The 25,376-nt window shown below is 42.3% G+C and overlaps 3 protein-coding genes across 5 annotated transcripts in view; 1 reads left to right on the top strand and 2 right to left on the bottom strand.

The window, feature by feature from the left end:
- LOC109480907 overlaps positions 1–5,097 on the bottom strand; it is a 31,666-nt gene extending 26,569 nt beyond the window's left edge. The window contains exons 1-2 of the mRNA XM_019783272.1: positions 4,954–5,097; positions 3,831–4,074 (exon numbers count right to left, since the gene is read on the bottom strand). Coding sequence (XP_019638831.1) covers positions 3,831–4,074; positions 4,954–5,001 — 292 coding nt within the window. The 5' untranslated portion in view covers positions 5,002–5,097. The remainder of the gene's footprint in view (positions 1–3,830; positions 4,075–4,953) is intronic.
- A 2,968-nt stretch (positions 5,098–8,065) lies between these two features.
- Positions 8,066–13,329, top strand: LOC109480871 (mesenchyme-specific cell surface glycoprotein-like). The gene is given in 10 exon segments (XM_019783201.1): positions 8,066–8,318; positions 8,587–8,791; positions 9,068–9,218; positions 9,345–9,465; positions 9,995–10,183; positions 10,542–10,610; positions 10,756–11,000; positions 11,248–11,468; positions 12,756–12,867; positions 13,258–13,329. Coding segments are annotated over 10 exon segments (1,638 nt in total).
- A 273-nt stretch (positions 13,330–13,602) lies between these two features.
- On the bottom strand, positions 13,603–24,992 carry LOC109480913 (exportin-2-like). 3 transcript variants are annotated; one of them, XM_019783280.1, is made up of 22 exons: positions 24,900–24,992; positions 24,117–24,196; positions 23,471–23,616; positions 22,711–22,812; positions 22,237–22,385; positions 21,993–22,083; positions 21,672–21,779; positions 21,242–21,334; positions 20,577–20,744; positions 19,798–19,927; positions 19,313–19,488; positions 18,949–19,126; positions 18,371–18,566; positions 17,741–17,942; positions 17,205–17,355; positions 16,704–16,906; positions 16,240–16,337; positions 15,882–15,967; positions 15,678–15,759; positions 15,238–15,381; positions 14,713–14,944; positions 13,603–14,382 (listed from the first exon to the last, which is right to left on the bottom strand). In XM_019783280.1, the coding sequence occupies exons 2-22, from the start codon at positions 24,193–24,195 to the stop codon at positions 14,293–14,295; spliced, it is 2,904 nt and encodes a 967-aa protein (XP_019638839.1). In that variant the 5' UTR covers position 24,196; positions 24,900–24,992; the 3' UTR covers positions 13,603–14,292. The 3 variants fall into 3 exon arrangements, with proteins under 3 accessions (XP_019638839.1, XP_019638842.1, XP_019638840.1); XM_019783283.1 differs by having other exon boundaries at positions 24,896–24,914; XM_019783281.1 differs by lacking the exon at positions 24,900–24,992 and adding an exon at positions 24,604–24,664.
- Between the last annotated feature and the right edge of the window lie 384 nt (positions 24,993–25,376).

The raw sequence follows: 25,376 nt of genomic DNA, 5'->3' as shown, positions 1-25,376 counted from the left end.
TATAGCTAACATCATGATCAAGTACAGTATCAAACATTTTTGTCATTCAACCATGTAGTCAAACAACGTATTGTAAGATCACTACATACACCTATGGCTGCCAACAAAATCCAATGCTATTGAATTGCTCTACTCTAAGCGAAAGCCCCAGGCCAGTTGTTACTGTACTAGCCATTGTGTGAGCGTCGGTTACACACTACAAAAAAATGACGGACAAAAGTTGCCCCCTTTGACTTATTGTAACCCTCCTGTACAACAAAACTGGCAGGGCAATGATCCGTCACAGGACAAAACAGCCTGTGTCTGCTTTCACTAAACTAACAGGGCAATCTGGGACTTACATGTATACTATATAACTGCCACTGTTGGGCTGGTGTCTTCAAGATTACATAACCGTTAAACGGTAAAGCCCAAGTAATGTAGTCTAAATGTAGTTCAAAGGCTGAATGGGGGAGTATTTGCAGAATCTGTTGTGGTCATTTTCACCTGTCTCACAACTGAAAATATTTTAAAAGTCATTCTTTTCTTCATACCAAAGACATGTTTTGCATGCTTTAGAATCTGCAATAAATTCCCACCGAGGCGGTTTCAATCCATGGCCCAAGTAAACTACCTTTGACCTCATAAAGCCTAGAAAAACAATTTAAAGATAAGGAGCATACATGAATTTCAGATAGTAAAAGAAAATGGTTATACTGATATAACTTGAATACAGAAATGAAATGGCATCTCTACTCTATGTTTATGTCTATGTTATGTAAACCTTTAAAAGGCTTCAGCAATAAATTGTTGTAAAAACACTTGAACAAAAAAACATGTGAAATACTATGGTTTCAGCCACTATATGTCCCTAAGCCCGTGTCCAGTAATTACAGAGCAAACATACCACTTTAAGTCCACTATGGCCTCCGACATGTTTGTGTAGTGTTTGTATTACAGCAGGTTTTATTGGTTATCATTATCATACAAGCAATTACAAATGGGTAGTATAGGAGTTACCCTCCTGTCTACACTTACACAAGTTTAGGCTTGATGTACATGTATATATACAGTTTGTACATGTGTTACCTCGAGGTCAAACTAACCCAAACACAAACCACCACACGCCCCAAAAATGTGACGAAAACTAAACAGTCGTACAACATACACATGCAAATATCTGGCTATAACCAGCTACCCTGGTATCTTAACGACATACAAATTGCTTCATTACAAATTACTTATAAGCTAACAATCTGTTTGAGACAACATTTCAGTTCAGGCTGTACTCTGAACTATTAGTACAAAGGTGTAGCATGTGCAAACAAACGTTGGCTACGACAGAGGTCATGGAAGCTTTGTACAGTTGGTTTGCAAACAGTCATAAATGTTGGCCCAATAAGTCTCAGCAATGACCTTTGGTTCCGGCTGTCTCATGTTTGTTGACTGTGACCATTTGGAGGCACATTTGATTTTACAAAACGGATGCTTGCAGAATGACATTTCAAACTAGATCCCTTAATTATCTTATTCTAGTCAAGCAGAATTACGCTGGCTTAGACCAGCACAGCATTTTCGTTTTAAGTAAAACACCAAAGCAGTTCTCACTTAACCTAAACACGTAGACTGATGAACGGTAAATTGCCACAGTAATTTTACAAATCTTTAGAAGTCTCCAGGCTTTGAAAAGATTTCCACGGAGACAAAAACACAAGTAGTGACTGGGTCACACATTATCCCATTCACTTCCTGAGTTAAGCCCACAGATAAGGAGTTTTCACACAAACACCTGTGGGTTGAGTCCACAACCATGCACCTGCCTAAGGATCTGTTACCCTTGAGAGAGCACCACTATCCTAGGCAGGATTTGGTTACAAGATCCAAGCACTTTTCAGAAAACACAAGAGAATAGCCTGGTCTCTAGGCAACCATCCTCCTTAGGCTTTCACACTGGCACAGTAGAACAGTAGAAAGAGTTTGAAGTCCTATAACAAAGGTACCCTTTTGCAAATACAACAAACAGCACTTTTTCTGTCATGTCGATTGTTTTGTGGAATCCTTCATGCATTAATTCTTCACCTTCCGATCCCCCCATGCAACCGTTAAGGCTGTTGTATCAACACCAGGAAAACAGTTATATGTTTACCAAACATACACAAGGCAGTAACATGGCGGCACAGCAAACTGAAAAAGGCAACTCAATTTTCTGCCACAAAAAGACAACATTTCTCCAATGGCACAGTGTAATTACTAAGTCACAAAGAGTAGAAAGACAGTGAAAATGAAACATGGCTATGGCTGAATAGGCAGGCATTCAACATATTACTAGTAGGGAGCCATGAAGCTTCCAAACTGTAGCAGTGGCTTGTGGTGTTAAGTCTACCTTGTATAATGAATCTACTATCTAAAACATATACAACACAGCCAGTCCACCTACCGGTACGTACTAGTAAGTCATATGAAAGCTGAAGCTAAATCACAACTACCAGAATTAGAAAAGGGATATGGTCTCCTGATATTTCCCACAGATAACTAAAGTTTGAGCATTTGATCAATACCTGTGCCAAATAAAGTATTGACTTTTTGGGGGCTGTGCTGTCTCAGATTGTTATACCTGAGAATGACTGTAACAATATTCTTCTTTCATTTCAAAATAAATCTTTTTATGCTTGATGGATTCTGTTAGTGACAGCGAAGACTGAATTATATTCTCATGAACATATTATCATCATAAGTTAAAAGAAGGAACATTTCTCCCTCTTCTATAAAGTCTAATTTTGCTCAGTAATACACTCATCATGATTGATGACAGGGCTACATTATCTCATTAGATAGTTTGTCTCCTATACTATAGGCAATTCACAATCTTAGCATGCCAAACTGGTGACAGCAATTGCTAATAGTATACTGTTATGGAATTAAAGATGTCTTTTTCTGTACAACTTGATTGTAGGACATGATAAAATTCTGTAAAGTGGGATGCTACGGTTGAAGCAACAACTACCACTATACATGACTTGGACAAAGGTTTACTGATAACGTGCCTCATTTAATTACAGGGTTGGTGGATTGAACTGATCCAAACAGGTAGACTGGGCTGCCATCACTATCTGAAAAACTCTACCTTTCATTGTAAGCTTTAACACAGAAATGAAGTAAATAGATATAGATACCCACTTCTAAGCTTCAACCCACAATAACAAAAGTGCCAGAAATCCTGCTGCATGGGGATGGTATGTCGACTGATTACAGAGATTATAGACAAAACAGGTGGTTGTTGCTTGCGTGTTGATACTACTTTCTCCTCTGTTTGTCACAAATTCCTTGACAACAAGGGACAACTGTCAGCTTGAGTAATTATAGTATACACACTAGCCAGTGTTCTACCCAGTATTCTCAATCATGCACATGCATTTACTGAATCCAGTGAGAGCTGGAACAATACCCACATAATCCCTTTACTATATACAGTCAATTAGGATATTGTGCACTCAATGTGAAAATGAATTATCCATCTTCAAAAGATGTGAGTCCTAACAATGTAAGCCAAACCTTATTCAGAATAGTCTAAACAAGTCCTGAAAAGCTTGGTAAGAACTGGGATTTACAAATATTAGAGAATACTGCTCTCCAGAAAGAGTTTGACTACAGTGTGAGTTTTTGTTTCTTGCTTGCCCTTTTATGTGAAAATGAATTATCCATTTTCAAAAGATGCGAGTCCTAACAATTGTAAGTCAAACCTCGTTCAAAATAGTCTAAACAAGCCCCTAAAAAGCTTGGTAAGAACTGGGATTTACAAAGAGAGAGAGAGAATACAGTTCTCCAGAAAGCGTTATGACTACACAACTTACGCAGTGTGAGTTTTTGTTTCTCGCTGGCCCTTTTGCGCTGCTGCGGCGCCATGGCCGGTAAGTCCGGTGTGGCCGGCGGACCCTCGGACCCAGCGGACCCTCCTGGCCGGACGTCCAGCGTGATGATGCTCGCGGTGGTGGTACCCGTGCGAGGGGTGGAGGGGGCAGCGCGGGGGTTCCAGGGGTTGGATACACACGCCCCTGGGCCTCCAGTCGGAGATCTACCTGACATTTCTTCACTGTCCTAACAGTAGCATACAGAAGAGAATGGAAAGAAAAACTGTCAGTTCTCAACCATAAATGAAAGCTGGTGCATACATGTTGCATAGATTAGAATGTGTTGTGATGATAGCAAGTGGATAATATAAACTTTAAAGCAGAAGGGGCAGGTGTTCATGGATTCTCTGCTGTTTTGTTGTCAGTGTTCCCACTTAGATATCATCAACAGACAGCTCTCTGTCAATACAAGATAGATAATTATCATATTAATATTATTATACTAGATCTATTCTTTTTCTGTATGAATGTACCAATCCCTAACATAATTTTCAGCCATGGTGAAGAATGATATTTTTACATATAGGGAATCTCTAGAGAAAGAGAGGCTTTACGTTAATCTGAACTGTTGCAGAACTGTTATAGATTCACCTGCACTGATTTAATATCAACAACATGCTCCAAGAAACAAATCATGAATATAAATTTTAGTGGATCATAATAAAGCCATCAACGGAATTCTTATCATCATCTCCAACATCATCTTCAGCACTAGGTATTTCAAACGCATTCAGAACCTGGAACTGATTAGAATTCTCAAGATCGATTCTGATTTGGCCTGCCCAGTCGACTAGCTGTCAACATTTATCAAATAAATTTATATATGATTCTCGGCATGAATTACTTGTCTGCGAAACGTCGTTACTCTCTGTCCACACGCCAGAATAATGCTACAGACGGTACGTGAGCACACAGTCTGGATATTTGTGGAGTTGAGTAGCTCACTGCGCCCTCCCCACGTCTACAGGCGCACAGGTCAAGCTCGGGTGAAAGCAGGGGGGAATACCGTAACACCAGGATCAGGAACAATGGAAAATCCGTCACAGCGAAGCTTCTTTACACCTACCTGGCGTTCTTGGGACGCCTTCCGTCTAACCCACCACTCACTAGGCATTACATGTCACCAAATCGACGAGAAAGTTGATATCGTCCCTGTACACAGCACGAGTTTTCATACGCCCGGACTGACAATGATTCTGCTCTGCCGCCATTTTGAAAATAACCGCTTTGCTCCTGTAGAAGTCCGCCAGGAACTATTTTGTTTCAGTTGAAGATCATTATGTTCACATCAAAGCGTCGTGCGCCTGGGTAGCTTCATTTTCATGTCATTCAACTATCAAATGAAAGACGGCTTGAATATTTAAAATCTGCAGGATTGAACTGTCACTATCAATTACAACACGTGGATTGATACAAGGACGTTGGCACGGTGACTTCATTGACAACGAGCTAAACAGCGGGAAATTTAAAATTGTCATAGTAATTAGATCTAATTAAATGCGATCTGGCACAGACCAAGGATGTTGATTTTTGTAAATTTGTTACGTTGTTGAGGATCTATTACTGCCACGCACTAGGTCCATGCAAAGACTTACGTACTTTATATTTAATACCGTAGCCGGTGCGACTCACGCGAGAGCCTCTATTTTAGTGTAACGTTAATGTAAATTGCCTGATACGTTATGGGATGTTGAATCCCAAGTCAGGCTGTACACAACAAAGCTACCTGCACATTAACCGATTTCCACGGAATTATGAGTAAACAGATAAACAAGTTTAGGTCCAAGTAACTTAACATTACTGTGGGCGCAGTGCCTCCTTCTTACGGGTACGGACGATGCCCTTGGTGCTGATAGTGCTATCAGGAGACAGTGATAAATGTAGACGTGGACTCTTGGTGCCATTCTCTGCTTGGTGATTTGTTTGTATGCGGTGCTCTGGTACTTGTGCTCTGGTGCTTTGCACATGTGTGTTTGGGAAAAAAATGTTGATTAGTCCTTCTCAAACCCTGCCGTAGCCTCTATGTAGTTTGAGAATGCTCCGTAACGTTACGTGATGCTGTTCACATCTGCTTCTAGATCCCCTCTCATTTCAGCTCGTTAACGTGAAGATGTCTTCTGACCTTGCTTCTTTCTCCATTCCGTATGTCATACTATGACTCACAGATGCTGTCGACCTCGTCCAGGAGCTGCTGCCTCTCCTTTTATCTTCCACAGTGATGTAGTGGTTTGTGGTTTCTTTTACCCCGTACTACTAGTAACTACTAACTATATTTTCCCGGCCTGTTGCTCTGCAGTAACTTGCCAGGCAGCACTAAAGCACACACGCTTACGCTGTTTCCTATGATGTTAACGAATAATCGTAACAGGAGCGCAAATGACAACAGACACGATATCCAGTAACCAAGAGCTGAAATATGTTTTAGCGAGTATCTTTCAGTTTCTCGTCCGGCTTTGCTCTTTGTGGATTGTAGACTTTCTTCTTCTACTTTCTTCCCTGTTGGAAATCACGTGATGATGGGCGGATTGCGTCAGAAATTACGTAATAGCAGGCGGACCAGTAACTGTTACTTGCCCCTGCTGCATGCACAACCAGTGATTTTAGAAACGTAGCGACGATGTGGATTTTTCATGTTTTCTTCGTGTTCTGTCTTGGTGGGAGTTTTCCGTGCCGAGCAACGATCATGCTGAGGCGCCTTTCTTCTGTGTATCTGCCTTACAGCCTTGACGAGGATGGGCAAGCCGACTTCGCCATGGGAGACATTGGCGCTGTGGAGAAGTTCAGCTTTGACTTCCAAAATTACCTGGTCTACGCTGCAGGTTAGTAGTTCAGACTTTTGAATTATCGTATTTGTGCCCTAACTGCCTTGTAAGTGCGCGATTCACTTGGAATATCCAGCCTAACTTTATTTGTTGCTTTTGAATGACAACAGATCAAACACGGCTATTGAGGTCCAGGAAGGCCCGATGTTGTAAAATGCAGAGTAAGGTCAGGAAGATAAAGTCGACCAAGAGGAGCAATGTGCTCTAATTCTACATGTACTTTGTATGACATCCTTGAGCAGCAATATCACAGAGAAAAGAAGTTGTATGTTCTTTATTAAGGTAACGTTAGTACGTCTTGCCCGTTCTCTATTTTTATTCGTTTATTTTCACATATGAAAAACATAGCACATAACATAGTTCTGGTACATTACAACATATTTACACCATGTTACAAGGGCCAAGGGCCATTTGTAGGATGGCTCCCGATTGTAAGATAGCTCTATATTGTGACCGCAATGTTTGCACATAGTTGTGTTGGACATCTCTACTAAATTACGCCTAAAGGCCACCGTTTCCTTTGAAGTTGAACTTGCAACCACTGTACCTCTCCCTGTAACAGGGAGATCGCATTACTTGACAACCACCTATTGAGTCGGACTGTTTTTCATTAAGTCTGTTGTTTTGAAATGTCAAACAGAACATTCTCGCTCCAAACTGCCCGAAGTCCTCAAATCTCCCGACTCCAATTAATTGTGTTAATTAATTGCCAGAGTCAGTCGTGCTATTTGCTAAGGTCGGCTGATCAATGCTATCGCGCGGTGTTCGTGACTTCAAACTGACATAACGGAAATGCGTGTTTACCATACTTCCCCCAGTTTATCCTGTTGTTGTTTTCTGCTCAGTGTTATCTTAAACACCATTCAAAGGCGTTTTAGATGACTAGGAGTACATGGGGAATGTTTGGATTCCTGAGCGCATAACATAATGAAAAAAGAAACGGAAAAAGGCCAAAATGCAAAGTCGGGAGAAGAATTTAACAACATTCTTGATATAATATAGATTAACCCGCACCTATTCATCCACGTACGCGTCCTGGTAAAGCCTCAGTACGAGTATTGCTGGTTGACGTCTAATTCCTGTCAATCCAGAAACTCCTGTAGGAAATACTCTACGGTGTCAAATACGATGACAGACTCCCGAAAATAGCTTCATCAGGTTGGTAAACTAAAGTATAGGATACGTGGTGACGTTTGGGACTGCGTTGTCGCCGCAAAAGCGCCATCTACATCGGCTACATATAGCGACGAGAAGCAGAACTCCAGTCAAAAGCTTTGAGGAAGATATCTGACAGACACCGAAACGTCAGCAAGGTAAATAGTTTGGTTGTGTAAAAGAAAACTCTTGTATCCTACAATGACAGACTTTTTATCTCCATTGGCACCAGGTAAGGCTGGGATTCTGAACGTTATCGACATCTCCGCCCCCTCCTCTCCGCGTGTGCTCCATCGGCAGAAGCTGCCAGGTCAGGAGATCGGCATGGACATGTGCGGAGCGCATCTGGCGGTTACTTTGACCGGGGAATCCCTCGTTGATACCGGCAAGGTGCTGGTGTACAGAACATACAGCGATGGACAAACGTCAATGGACCTCGTGCATGATATACCGGGTGTGTATGCCACAGCAAACGTTCTATCTTTCTAGTATCCATTTCTCTCTCTCTCTCTCTCTCTCTCTCTCTCTCTCTCCCTCTCGTCTCTCTCTTCGTCTGTCTGTCTGTCTGTATCTCACTCTCTCAACTTCACTCGCTCTGACCCTAGAGTCTTTTTGGTACATACAAAAACGACAGCAAGAAACTATTAAGAAACGGGTTGGGGTCGCTATACCTTTTTGCGCAGTTGAATACGAGCAATCAATGCCTTTATATTCCCTTCTAGTTGGCAGTCGACCTGATTCAGTCAAATTCACCAAAGACTGCAGAAGGTTGGTGGTTGGCAACGAGGCACCTGCAGGGGAAGATGCGTCGGGAAACTTCGTGGATCCCGAGGGAACAGTGATGCTGATCGACTTCGGGTCGGAAGACATCGGTAGCGTCATCACTCCCGACGTGCGAACGGCGGACTTCCGAAAATTTGATGCCCTGTACGCGGCAGACATTTCTTTTTGGTATCTGTATCTGTATAATCGGTATATGTAACCGCCCTTCGGCGTAACACACCAGCTTCGCAGGCACGCGCCGCGGCGGCAGCTGGTTACATTACACCGAACGACTTGTTACACCTAACCCTTTAACACCTAACTCTTAACATTGTTTAAAACTATCTAATGATAATGCCCCTACTGTACGTACAAGTATATCAGTACTTCGCACCACCATTTGTGGTTAACACTATCTAATTTTAGATGTCTTTATTTTAGAGGAGATTTCTATGAATCCTCTGGTGTCCGGTGGCTCTTGAAGGGGTTGGCAGTATCCTCAAACATCAACTCCAGTAGTTTCTATCGAACCCTGGAGCCAGAGTACATCACATTGAATGAGGATGAGTCCAAAGCCTATATCTGCCTTCAGGTGGGATATGGTGCTTTCTAGTCGAGCATAAGAGCGATAAGCGAACACTTCCTTTCCGAAAATCAAGATCGCCATATAGCATGCAATGTTTTCTATTGTTCATGGTCTCCTCATTGATATCTACAGACCAACAACGCCATTGCCGTTCTTGACATGACTACGGCTACATTTGACGACATCTACCCACTGGGAACAAAGTACTGGGGCGAGTACTAGTCATCGTTAGATGCAAGTGACGGTGATGGAGGTACGTATGTATGTATGAAAGAGTGAAACACAGGGTGATGTTTAATTTCCCAGTAAACCCACAAGAAGCTAGTGTGAGATCGCATATGCTAAATCCTTTAAGATCTAAAACATCAGCGTTCAGTCACACATAGATCTACATCCCTTTTGAAATTTATTTGGAATAAGTTAGGTTCTGACCTCCCCTGTACTGTTGAGTTTGCAGCTCATCAGCCTGATATTATATCATGTACCTGGACCACTTCTCATGAGTGTACTTCTTCCATTGCCTGAAGACCTCACTAAGTTCCTTTTTCAACATGATTTATTCCTTCATATATAACTAGATGTATTTGAATTATGCTTATCTTAACTAATTCATCATCTGTTTTGTGTGCCGTATATTGATGACTTTGACTATGTATATATTGTTGTTTTTTGTATGGGGGGCAACCTGTAAAGGTGCGTATGCACCTGTTCTGCCTTCCCTTTCACTTTGTGGAAAATCCAAATAAACAAAGAAATAAACATGTGTCGTGTGTATTACCTAGGAATTCGCTTTCAAAATTGGCCAATCTATGGACTTCGGCAACCGGACGCGATGTCATATTTCGTGCATGGTAACACGGGGTACATCGTGACAGCCGACGAAGGCAGTCCCACCAAGGTGTCATTCCGCAATTCCCGGGGCGCTCGCGTGCTGTATGACGAGCAACTGAAAGGGAAAGAAGTTGATGAACGTAAGTTAGTAAGTTTGGTGTACATACATACATTTGTAGGACAGCGCCCATCTCCGTGTCCATTGTCCTTGGGCCACACATTTGTGGAGTAGGGGGCTAGTCCACGGGTAGTGTTTTGTGTTCAACTACCATACTCATGCTTAGCCTTAGCAGAGATACTAGTCTATACCATTGTTAAAGTGTTTGGTATGCGAATGCAGCAAACGCAAACCCTCTAGACCTTCGGAATAACCTGCGGGGGACAAACATTCTTAGATTAAACCTTTCCTGTACAGTTTACATCAATTTCGCTGACGGTACGTCAGGTACAGAGAATTTAGTGTTGTACTACTAACAAGGGTCTCATTCTTGGTTTCAGTGGACCTTCTCTCGTCTTCTTTTTCGAATGAAAGACTTAAAGAAGCTATAAACGATAACAGCGAGTTAGGTGCGTATACACCGTTTCAGTTATACAGTTGTAGTCTTAATTATGTTTTGTGTACATATACGTACCTACATACATATGTGCGTGACAGTAAGATGTAAGTTGGTGGTTTAGGGCTTTCGAAACTTTGACTTGAGTTGAATTCCAGGCTGCCTGAGGTTCAGCTCGGTTGACGGGTTGGACCCCGCAGAGCCGTCCAAACTCTCCCGACTCCACACGTTCGGCGGGCGAGGCGTGTCCATCTTCCGAGCGGAGAACCTGACCTTGGTATGGGACAGCGGAGACGACCTGGAGAGGATGGAGGCGAAGTTCTACCCGGAGATCTTCAACTCACGGTATAAGTATCTGGATGAGAGGCCAACAGATCAGTTCGACGACAGATCGTGCAAGAGGGTGGGTATCATTTCGTCTTGTCCCTGGCTTTTGTTCTTTTCTGTAAGAAGTGCACTTGCCATTATCAGGTTCATGCAGTAAAACTTACTTCATAGTACATACCAATATAAAGTTTCAAACCCAACCTCTCCTATCTAACACACATCAGACCCCTTGTATCATGTTCATGGTAGATCTAGAGTTTGGAATTCTGACAACACGACAATGTCCGTCTTTCACATAACTCCGGAATACTGTGTGTTTGTAGGGACCAGAGCCTCAGTCACTGACTGTGGGTCACCTGGGGAAGAAAACAATCCTCTTCATCGCCGCGGAGAAGACAGGGTCCATCTTCATCTACTCTCTTGACGCCGGGGAGGAGATACGTCCCGCTTTCCAGAGCGTGTACTGGGGAGGGCGGGCGGACCTGACCTGGGGGGAGGCGTACCGGACCAGGCAGGTCGGGGACACGGATGTGGAGGACATGAGGTGAGCTCCACCTCCTATGAATCAAACCGTAGTATTCTACGTCCCAATACTTGGTAGCATCACTTGTTTCTCTGTCTATGGGTCAGCTAACTACCTGTTGCCTAACCAATACAAATTTGGTCCCAAACGGCTATACCTTGGCAGACTGAAAGTTAACGGGCTACAAATGTATGTCCACATCAGGGTCCACATAACGTATTGACTGTTGGGCAATGATTCGATACATTACTAATTGATAGTTATGATTTTGTGATAGTCGATCCCCATGATATATAGAATACAACACGGGGTATTCCGTATCGCCCGAGGTATCGGCCCGACCGCGGGTCGGATCGCCCGACGGCCGCAGGCCGGAGGGCGATCCGACTCGCGGGAGGGCCGGGACCGAGGGCGATGCGGAATACACCGTGTTGTATTTTATTTATATCATACCCACCCAAGAAAACGCGCCTTTCAATGCAATATGAGCCAAAAGTTGGTGCCCCTCAACCCTCAAATGCAACAACGTCAGTTCCAACGTCCGGATTCTGTATTCGAATTTCGAAAGGGCACACGCGGTTAGGGCGAAACGCGTTCGAATCGTTTTATGGAAGCCATGGAAGCGTTCGAGTAACGGGTTCCGGACCGGGCCGTACCGTAAAGTACAGCCCGGTCCGGAACCCGTTATCGAACGTTATCGCGGCCCGGGTATGATATAATGACCCATATCTATAGACCAGCGGAAATGACCTACATGTAGCCGCATGGGTGGTCTTGACCTTGTCCACAATTTCGTCTTCCCGGCAGCTTTGTTCCGGGTGATAAGAGACCGTATCAGACCACGTCTCCAGTTAGGCCATGTTGATTTGATTATATGGATGACATCCTCCGGGAGCCCCAAAACTGATGCGCGCGTGCGAATAAAAAAAAGTTTTGCAAAAAAAAAGTTGTTTTCATTATGAAATCTACGTGGTCATATATGAGGGTTGAACAAATGGCACAGAATATGTTATGGCAAATAATCTACTCTTCGAATTCATTTCTTTACATTTTTGTCTTTTTTCCTTTGATTTTGGCATTCTACGACATTGGTATCGTTTCTAAATGTTTTCCTTGCAACTTATGGTATATTTTTGCTCATTTACCAACTGTTTTGCACGATTTACAGTATGGTTGAAAACTTTTTTTTTTGGAAACGGCCGAAAATTCATGCGCGCGCGGATGCCATCCATATAATCAAATCAACATGGCCTAAGAGACCGTATCAGACCGCGTCTCCAGTTAGTTGACCTTGTCCGTATTTTGCAGATTTGTTCCCGGTGATAAGAGTCCTAACGGGAAGCCGCTCCTTCTGGTGGCCGGGACGTCCAGCGGGACCGTGTCTGTCTATGAAGTGATGGAATCTGAAATAACTGCCCAAGTACGTACTAGTAATGTTAGAATGTCACCGGGTACCGTATCTGATTTTATTGGGCTGTGAATTTGTGTTTCCTGTGGTTAAAAAAAGACACGGAAACTTTCCAGTGGAAGGGGAATACGATTTTCCCACCACTAGTATACCGAGTTTTTTTACGAGTAAAATGGTTCAATCTGTTACTTCCAATAGGAACGTAGTCTTGCCAACAAAGTTTTATAAGAACATGCCGTGCACTACTGTCTGAACTTGGGCAGTGCTACATGTATATGCTGCACGTTCAATGTTGATTTTCCTTTGCTTTGACATGCATGAGTTAGCCTAAACATAATCTTTATGTTTTCATCATTTTCATGCTCTGCATATAAGTGATGTATTTGTTTATTACTTTCACAGGCCAGCACCGAAACACCTGCCCTGTATCTGGGGTTCATCACCATTCTGTGTCTCCTGGTCATCAATGGCTAACTACAACTGAACAAAATAGACTGGGGAAGTGTTGATGGCAGGGTTTAGTAACAAAAGGATTTCTTGGGATTCAACCATTCTAGGGAGGGCTAATGCCAAGATTACAGAAGAAATAAATGATTATGCAATAATGTTATTTCTTAACTGCTAAGCATTCCCAATAAAGATTGACGATGCAAAAGTCATGCTTCAGCAATAGTTTTTAATTTGTATACAAATTACTTTCATGATAGGTCACAAAAGGGTTTTAGAACTTAACATGTTTTTCTTGATAACTATTCTATAGTTAGTTCTCCCATGATACAAATTTGTGGTATCTATCATATACATTGTACTGCTGTACCTTCTAGGTGAGAATCCTCCTTGGCTTGCCTGACAAAGACATTAATATTCTTTCATATATTCACTGGACAGACTTTCAGTCATGGACTTGTTACCAACATATTTCCTGTGTAAAAAATGTTCCATTACAAATAAACCTTTTAGATTTACATTTGTATTTCATGGCCTTTCCTAGAAACATTATTGTAGGTAACAGTATTCTTGAAGGTTCCCTACCATTGTCAACTTAGGCCTCCAAATGTGGTGCAAATTCATTTGCTACTGGCACATTTGTATACTCTTCGTATGCACTTTTCACCTGTGGGCATATAGACAGAGAAGAAAGAGACTTCATAACATATGTGACATAGGATTTCTTATTGTTCATGCTAACATACAGCTTAGCACAGAAATGATGTTATTTTCAAAAACATCTTCCCATCTGAAATAGTGTGTTGCCATATTTACACAACCTACAGTAGAAAAGCCTACTCATATTTGGCAGGTCCAACTTGAAGCGAATTCAATCACATTGTGCCTGTGAAATGCATACAGCATACTCGTCAGTTGTAACTCTCAACCCAACAAATGTTAATTGCTACAAGCAAACTGACAGTTAACTCCTCCCCCGTCCCTCCCATGTTACTGCAGTGTGACATTAGCAGCCTGTAGGTAACCCTGCAGGAACTGGGCTGCTTTTGCATCTAGGCCTGAACTGATCATACCAGGAATCTGAAATGACAAAACAACAAAATTCTCTGTAAGTCTGATCCAAAATAAATATACAAACATGTAGATTAGCAAATTCAAAAAAATTATTCTTTTGACAAATGAAGAACTCAACTATTTTGTTTTGTTTCAGATTTGCTTGCCTCTACCTTTAATATGACTTCTCATATGTTTGTCATACAGCTATATATACACAACTTGCAACATACAGTGTGATTGATATTTATCTTCTGAAAGTGGGGGTTTCATCACCAATTCAGGGGTGGGTAGGGGAAAAGCAATGTCATTTTATTTCTTCATTACTTCACATGATGTGTTCGTGTTAAATCTCACCTTTCCAGCACATGTTGTACTAAGTTTCTGCAGACTCTGTGCCAGGAAGGTTTTGGGCTCTGCTACGGCCCCGTTGAGGGGATCGTGGTCGTTCTTCCCCGAGAAAACCAGTTTGGAGTACGCCGTCTGGTAACCGGGCGTGTCCTCAATCTCGATGAAGTGTTCATCGTCAGGGACGCTGTCATCCTCAGGAAGTTCAAACAGACCAATCAGGGCTTGTAGCAGGGGTGTCCTGGGGAAGAGAACATGTGTATCACAGTCATATCATGCATGGAAAGTAAGAGGCTTGTGATGAACACCTAAATGGGGAATCTTGTGCACAAGACCTTAAATCAGAACAGTTCAGATGATCATCCTTCAGTTAGCCCATCACATTACAATAAATTATCCGAGTGTGAGAACTGTACCCCAAAACAAAATGCCGCATCAATACCTATAATTGCTGGCTATCTCAAAGTTTATCAAGCATCACATTCATGTCATTCCAATAACATCTGATAACAATGGTCCTGAAAGGTTCCTCACCAATGTGCATGGTACTCCCCCAGCATGGCAGGACAGTCAGTCAGGAGCTTGGTCATGCCAACAGCGCAGATTTTCCTCTCCGTATGGCCAGAAACCTTCTGTACATCCTGCAGGAATAACTTCTCCAACACCATGCCAAACATCCTGGGGCAGGGGAGGAACGCAGGTTACATTTTCTCTGTGATTGGTTTCACCAGTCAGTACAGCTTATACATATCATGCAGTAAAGATAAGCTACATGTATTAAACCATGGAAATGAAGAAAATTTACCTCTGAGGCTCATCAGAAAAGTCAGGCACAAGAAAGGCACCTACATTACGTACAATGTACCAGTAAACTAATAGACAAATTTTAATGTCTGTATTTTAAATCAAGCTACAGTAATTGTAACCAGATCTTGTGTGAAACACCTCATTGTCTGATCATAACGTTGACTTACTTTGGCTGTATGCCATCCACCATTTGCACCAGAGACGTGGCATTGTACTTGATGGTATACAGGCACATGAACACTAGAAAACCTGAAATAATCAACACAAAGGCATCATGGGTTATTTTACAATATACAAGGTAAAAATCTACATCCTGTACCAGTCACTGCAGACAAACCAACAAATACAGGAAGATAAAAACTTTGTCTTACTCTTGATAAACTTTGTTGTTTTAGAACTCTGTAGTCTCTGGAACAGCAGGAGGAAGATCTGTTTCATGTATGTGGACAAGTTAGCTCTGTAAGAGGAAGAAGAAGGCAAATTTTATAAAGCCATACAGGAAACTAAACATGTTCCTAATAATGATAGTCATAGTGTCTTAGTATATGCTATCATTGTAAATAGCTAAATATCGGAAATTAGAAATTTTATTTTATTCTCCTCCTGGAGTGCACCTTCAAAAAGGAATTTTTTATTTTTTAAAAACATGATGCCATGCCAGAGTTAACAAGTACTGACTGCATCACAGAAAAGAGACTGTGAGTGAACCAAAGACTTAGAGGTACTGACTCTGGCATGTTTTCTATCAGGCTGTCCAGAAGGTAGAAGCCCTCGTGGTCGTTAGCCTTGGAGGCTATCAGCTTCTGGAACACTCCAAGTATGCTGGGCTGGAAGGGAATAGATGCCATATGGAACATCATTATACAGTGGTCATGCAATAGCTAAATCTAAAACTGAACAAGTGACCCATGCTAGGCTTTAGATCTTGAGCAGATGTCACACCAATCCTCAGAAAGAGAGCTGCTACTCCTGTATACTGTATGCTCATGTATGCACTAAGTACAGTACGAGCATTATCATTAGATAGCTTTAAACCATGTTTACAGTTTGACGTTCATGGGCTAGGTGTAACAAGTCATTTGGTGTAAATATAGCCAGCTGCCGCCGCGCCGTGTGCCTGTGAAGCTGGTGTGTTACGCCAAAGGGCAGTTATACCGGCTATACTCATACAGATACTTCATGTGTAGACGTACAATTTTCTCTGCAGCTGCGATGGCCTGTGCACCCTTCTGTAGGTAGGCCTGCAGCAGCCTGACCAGTGGGGGAATGTTCCCGCTGCGCTCCCACAGTACCGGCATCAGCAGGTGGGGGAACAGGCCCATGTACGACTCGGGGATTCCGTCTGTCCGGATCTCCAGCAGCAGCGACATGATTTGAAACACGTACGGAATAAACTCTGAAAAGATATAACACGCAAGGGTCATATTTTAATAAAGTTGTCTGAGGTCTGAGGCTCTTTGCAGTTTTCTTGTCACAGGCCAGATGAGGGTATCCCATAAATCTACACCAGGCTGGTTTATGATAAAATAATTTTTGTCAAACCAATACATTAATACTGCTAGATGGAAAAACTGTAACAACTAGGAAGACAAGGAGTTTTTCTTCTGCTGTTGGGGCAAAAATATGAGCATTTTGGAGTTGATTCATAACCGGGCAATTCTGAGAACCAACAAATTAAATTGGTGTGGCCTTACCTTGTACATCTTGTCGCAGTATCTCCTGGAAGAGAGGGAAGAAGGCCCCCTCAAAGCTGGTGACTGCAGCAGGGTCGGCCTTACAGGTGATCCTGGTGGCCAGGCCCAGGGTCTCAAACAGGTAGTGGTTAAAGTGGGGTTTGCTGGGGTTCTGGAAACAGGAGGAAAGTTTCATAATTATCAAGCAAAGAATGGTATTTGGATACAACCTAATTGATCACTCAAAAACAGGATGAATTTCCTACAGCTCCTCCAAACAAAATATTGCTTGCTGTAAGGGTCTAAGAGCAGACAATCTTTTCAGTAAATTCAAATACATTTTTCTCTATTACAATTTATTTGACTTTTAAACTAAAAACGGTTCCCATTTGATTTCCCAAATAACTATTTATACAGAATAATAATGTTCACATTTACAGACACTGGGTAATGGACCATTCTTGTCATAATTCTATTATCCTCCTACTGACTTATCTCCAGTTTGCTGCTGGATAAGACAAGAGCAGGAAGAGGACTTTCCATGTCATCAGACCCACCTTAGAGACAGCAGCAAGCTTCTCTATCAGTTTGGGTAAGAGTGACTCTAGGAAACGTATGACAGACTCCTGCAGCAGGGAGAAGGTCCTGAGCACAGTCTTCATGACATACTCGTTCTCCTGGGACCCCGGCAGGGTGAAGGCGTTGAACAGGTTGGTGAGGAGGGGCACGGCCAGGGGCTCCACATCGGACTTCACGATACTGTGTGAGTCGGAAAGGTAATGTCAGATCAGCTTAAGAAACAGATACACCAATACTTTAGGCAAACAGGTTTTAAGTTAAAGAAAAAAATTCACTACCCTGAACAGAGACGGGGGTCGACACAAGTCATCTAGCACGTATGACCCGCTACTACGGTCACATGTCTCTGACGTCACGTACCAAGAGTAGACGGGTCCATTTGCTGAACAAGGTTGAAGGAGTCAGCCGAAAATCCAGTGTTGGAAGAAAAGTCTAGTCTTTATTTCATCATGACCAACACAGATGAACTTTCATGCTATACTACATGTTGTTGAAAACCTCAAAATTACTTTTAACATCAGGACATTCTACACCAGTATATCCTTGTACTGAAATGTATAAAATCTCTAGTTAAGCTACAACGTGAGAAAACCACACAAAGGACTCACACAGGCTTCCCGTTGACCTTGGTGGTGAAGAGCCTCTCCAGGCAGTGAGCTGCGTACGTGTGCACCACACCGCTCTCCGCACACAGGTGGCTCACCAGCAGCGGGAGGCAGGCCTTCAGGTGGTCATGGGACAGGTGTGTGCGGAATGTCGTCACGTACTTGATGGCATCTGCTCGCAGGACTGGATGCTCATTCACTGTAAACAATAAAAAAAAATTTTGGAGGATCTGTAAAGAAGTCTACTATGGAATGACAAGACTCATCCTCCAAGTCTTTTAATTACAAGTACAGCAACCAGTCACAACAATTTAGAATTGAAGTGTTTCAAAGTAGTTTTTTCCCTGCAAACTTTTGCAGAAATAACCGGTAGTAGAAGCTTCATTAGATACCAAGTAGAGTTAGACACAACTGGTTTAGCTGCTGTGATGAGTGGTATGGTGTAATATAATCAGCCACTTTGGCATGCAGTTATACATGTTGATTGTTCTAAATCTGCATTGCCTATGGTTGAAAAAATCCTAGTCAAACTGTCAAACTTCAGTAAGAATTTTAACTACTACTTTCTACCAATAACTCACCATTAGGAGCCTGCAGCTCTGTAGCAATGTGACTGGTGAAGAAGTCTGTCAGGTTGACCAGTTCAGAGGCCTGGGTACTGCCCAGTTTGGCTGTCTGTGCCTTGGAGGCAAGGGATGTCACCAGGTAGATAGCTGCATCCTTCTTTCTCCAGTTCTGGGCCGGGTTCTTGGCGTGTTCCTGAAAGGTTTCGTTTGAATGGGGTTCAAACTAGGTACATGTAACTGGCAATATCTTGATCACTTGTGGATCACTGGACAATTGCAAGAGTTTAATAAGAAAGAGTGCACATCTAGTGTTAAAAGCATTTCCTCATTCCTTGATGGTTGATTTGAAAATTTGATTTGAATGTAAAAATGCACACACCGTTAGCATGGCTACGACATAGGCTGAGAAGATCTGGGTGACTGGAGCTTCGAAGAACTTGCAGAGTCCGCGCACGAGGTCGCAGGCAGCGCGGCGCCGCGTGTCGATGTCCGAACCCTCCAGGTCACGCCGGATGTACTCCTCAGGGTCGTCCTCAAACAGCTCCTGGTCAGAGTCTGAGGACACAGTAGAGGTAGAGGTATGTCCAGTATTGGAGTCAAATGGCTTTAGTTAAGGTAGCAGAAGTTGTCTGAAGTTGTCCTAAGTTACGACCATTTCAGCAACGTGACCTAATGTGACTTCCGACACTGGCGGAGCAGGGTGGCAGGTGTCTGACTCCCGGATGACTCTCGGAAGTTGGATTGACATCATAATCTAACTTTGGACAACTTCTGCACCCTTGGGCAACTGTCCGACATTAGGTTTTAGGGAAAATAGCTGCACTCAAACCATTCTTCACATAGAACAATGATACTTAGACTTACCTCTGAACTCCATGTTAGGAATGATGACCTTCTCACAGATGGAGGACATGGTGGCAGGGTCCTCAAACAGGTGTTTGTAGTGTGGGCGCTCACACACCGAGGCCAGGAACCCGATGGCATTACTCACCAGCTGGGCAGGGGTTAACAACAGGTTTGGACTTAGCACTTGCAGCAATTATGGTTGGTTTTCCCCTGATGCCCACGATCATGATAATGATAATTCTGGCATACTCATTTTCACCTGAGCGAAGTGAGGAAAGTCGTGTAAACTGCCTTTCCCAAGGGCACAAGGTTGGAGACTTGGTAAGATTTAAACCCGGGACCTCTTGGTTCTGAACTGAATGCCGTTACACCACACAACCCAACCCCATGAATTATCATTATGTAAGTCACATCTAAAAACTATTATTTCTAACAAATGCTATCATCACACTCTGGCAAAATTTGTACTACATATACAGTAACTCATTGTCTTACAGAACGATCCAATTGTTACCATGGAGAGAGATTACTTTGGAAAGAAAAAGGATTAAACATTTAAAGAAAAAGGATAATCAGAAACAGACACAAACAAACAGATGGTGGGACATTATAGAGTATCTGAACGTTTTTGAATTATTAAAACATCCCATGCTCTACAGGGCTCGAAATACTAGCTGCATCTGCACTGCAGTGCACCAAAATTTGGAGCTGTGCACCCAATTTTTTTCTGTGGGTGCACCAGTGCACCTACCCCCAAAAATGAATTTTGAGCCCTGCTCTGGAACGGTTGCGCTCACCAGATCAAACTTGACCTGCTGCCCGGTGGTGATGAGGAGGTGCCAGATGGCGGTGACAAACTGTGGCAGGTACGGCTGGAACTCCTCGTCGTACTTCTGTGCGTACAGCGCAACGTTGTCACAGATCTGGGACTTGATCAGCTCCAAGGGACCCGCCTCTCCCTCATCCTGACAACATGAATGGTAGGAGAGGAACACAAATGTTAATGGGTTAAAAAACTTGTATTTTCCATGAACTACGTAGAGTGGAACTCGTTGCCACCAAGCACAGTTGGGGCATCATCACTAGAAAGCTTTAAACAACTCCAGGTGAAGAGATTGAGTGTAACAAGTCATTGGGTATGATGTAGCTAGCTGCCGCGTGCCAGCAAAGTTTTTGTGTTTTAATCCGAAGGGCGGTTATAACGGCTATACCAATACAGATACAGAAATGTTATGGATGTTGATCAACTTTTTCCACTATAAAGACATTTGATCCAATACAAAAATTTTATGTGAACCCTGCAATGTGCATAGTCGACTTCAGTGGTTAGTGACCTCTGTACGAAGAGGTTGCGAGTTCAAATCCCAGCTCATCGCTTACTCAGCTTACTCAGCTTACTGGAAAGAGTCACAGTCTAAGCTTGTGTATACAGTGAGGACCCCATATGGAGTACAGTACTTACATCTGTCATAAGCAGCTTGTTGTCCACCTGCAACAGGGTGTGGAAGCCTGTCATCCAGGTCTGCATGTTGTCTTCGAAGAACTCTGGCAGGTCCTATATCATAAAATGAAATTTCTGTGACAAATTGAAACTTCTTTGACTTAGATCAGAGGAAAGGCTCCTTGTACATGCAACTTGAATGCCATAAGATAGATGCAGCTGAAGCTAAGACTTGAGGTTTTAGAAATTAGATGGATCAGGAAAACCTTTTAAAATTCTTTTTCTAACATGTTGTCAGTTTCACAAATAAAGATAATCTTCCTCATAGATCTTCCAGACAGAAGAACAATCTACAACAACCATTTTGTACTTCATCCCATTCAAATATTCCATTTTTTTTTCTTTTAAAACAATAGGGAACAGTATTCCCCCAGCAGAGAGTTGTCCTTACCTGGAAGTTGAGGCTGTAAAAGATCTTGGCGATGAGTGTGAGGGAGCTGAAGATGACCTTTAGGTTGGCTGGGTCTGAGGCACATTTGTTGGCCAGGTCCATGGTGGCCTGCAGAGAGAAGATTTTATTCCAATATTAACCGAAGTTCTAGAATTACTGAGACAACATTTTACTCTAAAATGCAGTTCTAGTTTTGCAGCAATATCCAACAGAATACTTGTGTATGAGTTATAGTGTTTTCAAAAGGTCATATATTTGTATTTGTATTAGAATCGTGGATAGAAGGACATCTATTGACAGCTATCATTGGGTTGCTCTTACCTTGAATAGTTCCATCAAAGGGGCTGCAAAAGAGTCCAATACATACTTGATTTCTGTCCACAACTCATTGGACTTGAACTCATGTCGGTATCTGCAAAACAACAGAACATGAAACTTAATGGCATGACATACAAAACAGCAGCTATCTTCAACTAATCTTCGTATATAACATTTCTTCAACAATCTTGTTTATATCAATAATATTAATTAATTATCTCTGCTTCCTTAGTGAGTTTAAAGTTACCTTTTAAAGATGGAGTGAGCTGTGCGCAGTACCCCATTGATGACGTTGAACTCTGTACTAGTCTGGAACTTTGTTACCATCTCATTGACCAGGCCTGGCCACTTGGCGGGGAAATCTTCACGTCCAATGATGGTAATAGCATCACTCAGCTGGAAAGATGGACAAATGAACACAGATGCTTTCTCAATTTGTCTCCTCCTTATTCCTTAAATGTTCAAACACTGGTTGTAACATTAAATTACAGTACAGGCACCAACCTACAGTAGTTTTACTTTTCTCCTTACATTCTTCTCTGTATCTTCAGAAGCTATTCCAACTGCCGATACCTTCAAGTTCTGACATAACTTCAGGACACATTCTCAAACACACTCTCAACATTACCGTTCTCCTAGAGTATATTTACTGTAGATAAAGTACACAATCCCTGCCCAGACTTGTCATTGGCTTTACCCTGTCAGTACATATTATTCTCACCTGTCTCTGTATCTGTTCAGGCATCCGCAGCATCAGACCCACAATCTCTCTCTTCACCGTGTCACGATCGGGCTCAGACACCTTGTTAGGCTCATCCTCAACCTGGTAGAGGAACAACGTACAGGTGACCAGACTGCAACAGCAACCTTGATGGCATGTCGTCAAGGGGGTTGTAATAACCTTGAGCATTGTTAGAAACAACGGCATACATCTTACAAAATCACCTCTGAAGTCCATGTCACTGATGTAAGTGCAATGTAAATGACTTCCAATTTGGTTCTATAGCAATGGTACAAGATTTTTGATACACATTATCATGGACAAAAATATTTCTGTGCATTTGCTATATATTTCATGGACTGTAAAATTACTGATACTATTCGACACATTTCTGACAGATTTCATAGGCTGCAGAATTGATGTAAAACCTATTTGACCTGGCACAATTGTGCTGCACAGGATGAACAAATGGGAAATACTGTTTTTTTTAGTACAGTAATCAACTTCTGAGAAACAACTGACCAGAACCCCAGTATTACACATCACGGCTCTATCGGAATTTTTTTTAAACCATCCGTCAACCTTAACAGGCAAAATTAACAAAAATCTTGGGTAAAAATATGAAAACGTCTGAAGGACCACTGACAACCACTCTCAACACCATGGTGCTACCCTCCCCAAATTCGATGATGAACCTGGGCTGATGGAAAAAAATTTCAAGCTGGAGAGAGCCCTGTAACACATAAAGGTATATGCTCACAATTCTCCAGTTCCTCTTGACGTAGTTCTTGAACGTGATGGCAGAGGCCACCCGGATGGTCATGTCAGCCTCAGCACTCTCCACCAGGTGCAGCAGCAGGACAGGGTAGTTCTGGGTCCCCTCCACTGACTCCAGAAACTTCTCAGCTAGAATACAAAAGTTGATATCTCAGTAAAACAATGGAAGCTAATGAGCATGAAATTTTACGGCTCTCACTTTGTGCAGATGTTGGCCCATTAGTGCACCAAATCCGTAGTGTGTTTTTGGCACACATTTTGAAGAGGCTCTGTGGGCATCACTCCACTGTACAGGGAGGAAAGTTGAGTCAAGTGCCTTTCCCAAGGGCACAATGTCAGGCCACAGTATCTGACCCGGGACCTATTCCAGTTCCAAGTTTAATGATCTAACCATTGCGCCTTTGATGCCAGCTCAATGAGCATGAAACATGAAGATTTTACTGTACTAGTTGTTCAAGTCTACAGCTAAGCTTCCTATCAGTATTAAAGCTACAACATCGCATTATTTGACAATGATCACTTAATGAACTGCATAAACAGAAGGACACTGATGAATAGGGTGACATTTCGTGATCTATGTAAGCTGGAATAGAAGTTACTAGGCAGAAGATCGAGTAACGTTGGTTTACCTGCTCGCCGCTCTCCGACATCTGGAGAGAAGGTTTTCTGCAGGTGGCCTGCCAAGGCCTGCATGCTTGCTGGATCCATCCTGTAGTTGTGTACGAGAAAACATGTGGTAAGGCTTCTCACTTCAATATGGCATTAAGGTGCTTGTTTTTCTTCATTACCATTATCATAGTGTAAGGTACAGCTGTCTGACTTGTATGGAACAGCTAACTTGTTACAAAGTTGCATGTTGTTGTCACTGTAACTATAATTATACTTATACTTTGCAAAATTTGCTCTGCCTTCTTCTATTTCCTTCAACTTTATACAAATCAATGCTGCTAACAGATACATATTTGCAAATTGCATCTGGTGATATATGAACACAAGATTATCATCTTTACACCTGAATCATATCAATATATTCCGGTAACTTTATCATCATCATAATTTTTTTGCAAATCTACAAATTCTCATTTTTCACTGATTATTGAATGTCAGCTAACTTACCTGATCCTCGATTGCCTGGGTCACCTTAATATGCAATCTAAATTTGTATTTAGCCTGACCGAACCCGTGAGCTGCGAGAATTCACCTAAAAATTCACGTACACAACACATCACGTCATCGATGAATGAGCGTAAAACGGAAGCCCCCCTCCCCACGGCATGCATGTTCGCACAATCACACAAAACAGTGTCTAACGCTTGAAATATATGGTTCCGACAAGGATACATCGGTTCACAGCATCTAGAAAGCTACTAAGTTGTTAGGTGCCGTGTGTACGATAAAAGTATCACACTCACGCGGCTGTCAAACTGCTTTGCTGACTTCGGCTCAGTCCGTTTCAAAATGGCGCCCGTACACCACGCATGCGCCAAGGTCAGGCATGTACGGAGCATTTCATTTTGGTGGAAGGGGGTGTTTTAAATTGGCATGCAGTCATCGTGTATCAGAGTTCTATGATATAATGCATTGTACCATCAAATAAGACAATGCCATTATGTGGGTACGTCTTGATTCATGAAAATAATATTTTTCAGGAATCAGTAAGTGGCATGACCCAAATAGTGTGATGTAACAATAGTCAACTAATCATAAACTGTGTAAATTCGAAAACTAAAGATCGATGATTAAATTTCATCCCTGGCCATGCAGCACAAAATGGACAGCTTCACTCTTGTACCTCAGCCATACGTTTCTGGGTATTAAAATGTGATAAAATATAATAAAAAAACACGTCGTGATTGTTAGTCATAATAAAAAAATCATATTGTATGCCA

Source organism: Branchiostoma belcheri, unplaced genomic scaffold (genome assembly GCF_001625305.1).
Source record: "Branchiostoma belcheri isolate BF01 breed outbred unplaced genomic scaffold, Haploidv18h27 scaffold53, whole genome shotgun sequence".
Lineage (NCBI taxonomy): Eukaryota > Metazoa > Chordata > Leptocardii > Amphioxiformes > Branchiostomatidae > Branchiostoma > Branchiostoma belcheri.
This window is presented reverse-complemented; position numbering and strand designations above follow the sequence as displayed.

Bases quoted from the DNA above. Each gene is read 5' to 3' on its own strand.
- LOC109480913 (XM_019783280.1), bottom strand. From the start codon at position 24,195: ATGGATCCAGCAAGCATGCAGGCCTTGGCAGGCCACCTGCAGAAAACC. The intron at 21,335-21,671 runs GTAAGGACAACT...TTTATGATATAG, and splicing joins TTTACAGCCTCAACTTCCAG to GACCTGCCAGAGTTCTTCGA. The intron at 14,945-15,237 runs GTGAGGAACCTT...TCTCTTCCCCAG, and splicing joins GGGGAGTACCATGCACATTG to GACACCCCTGCTACAAGCCC.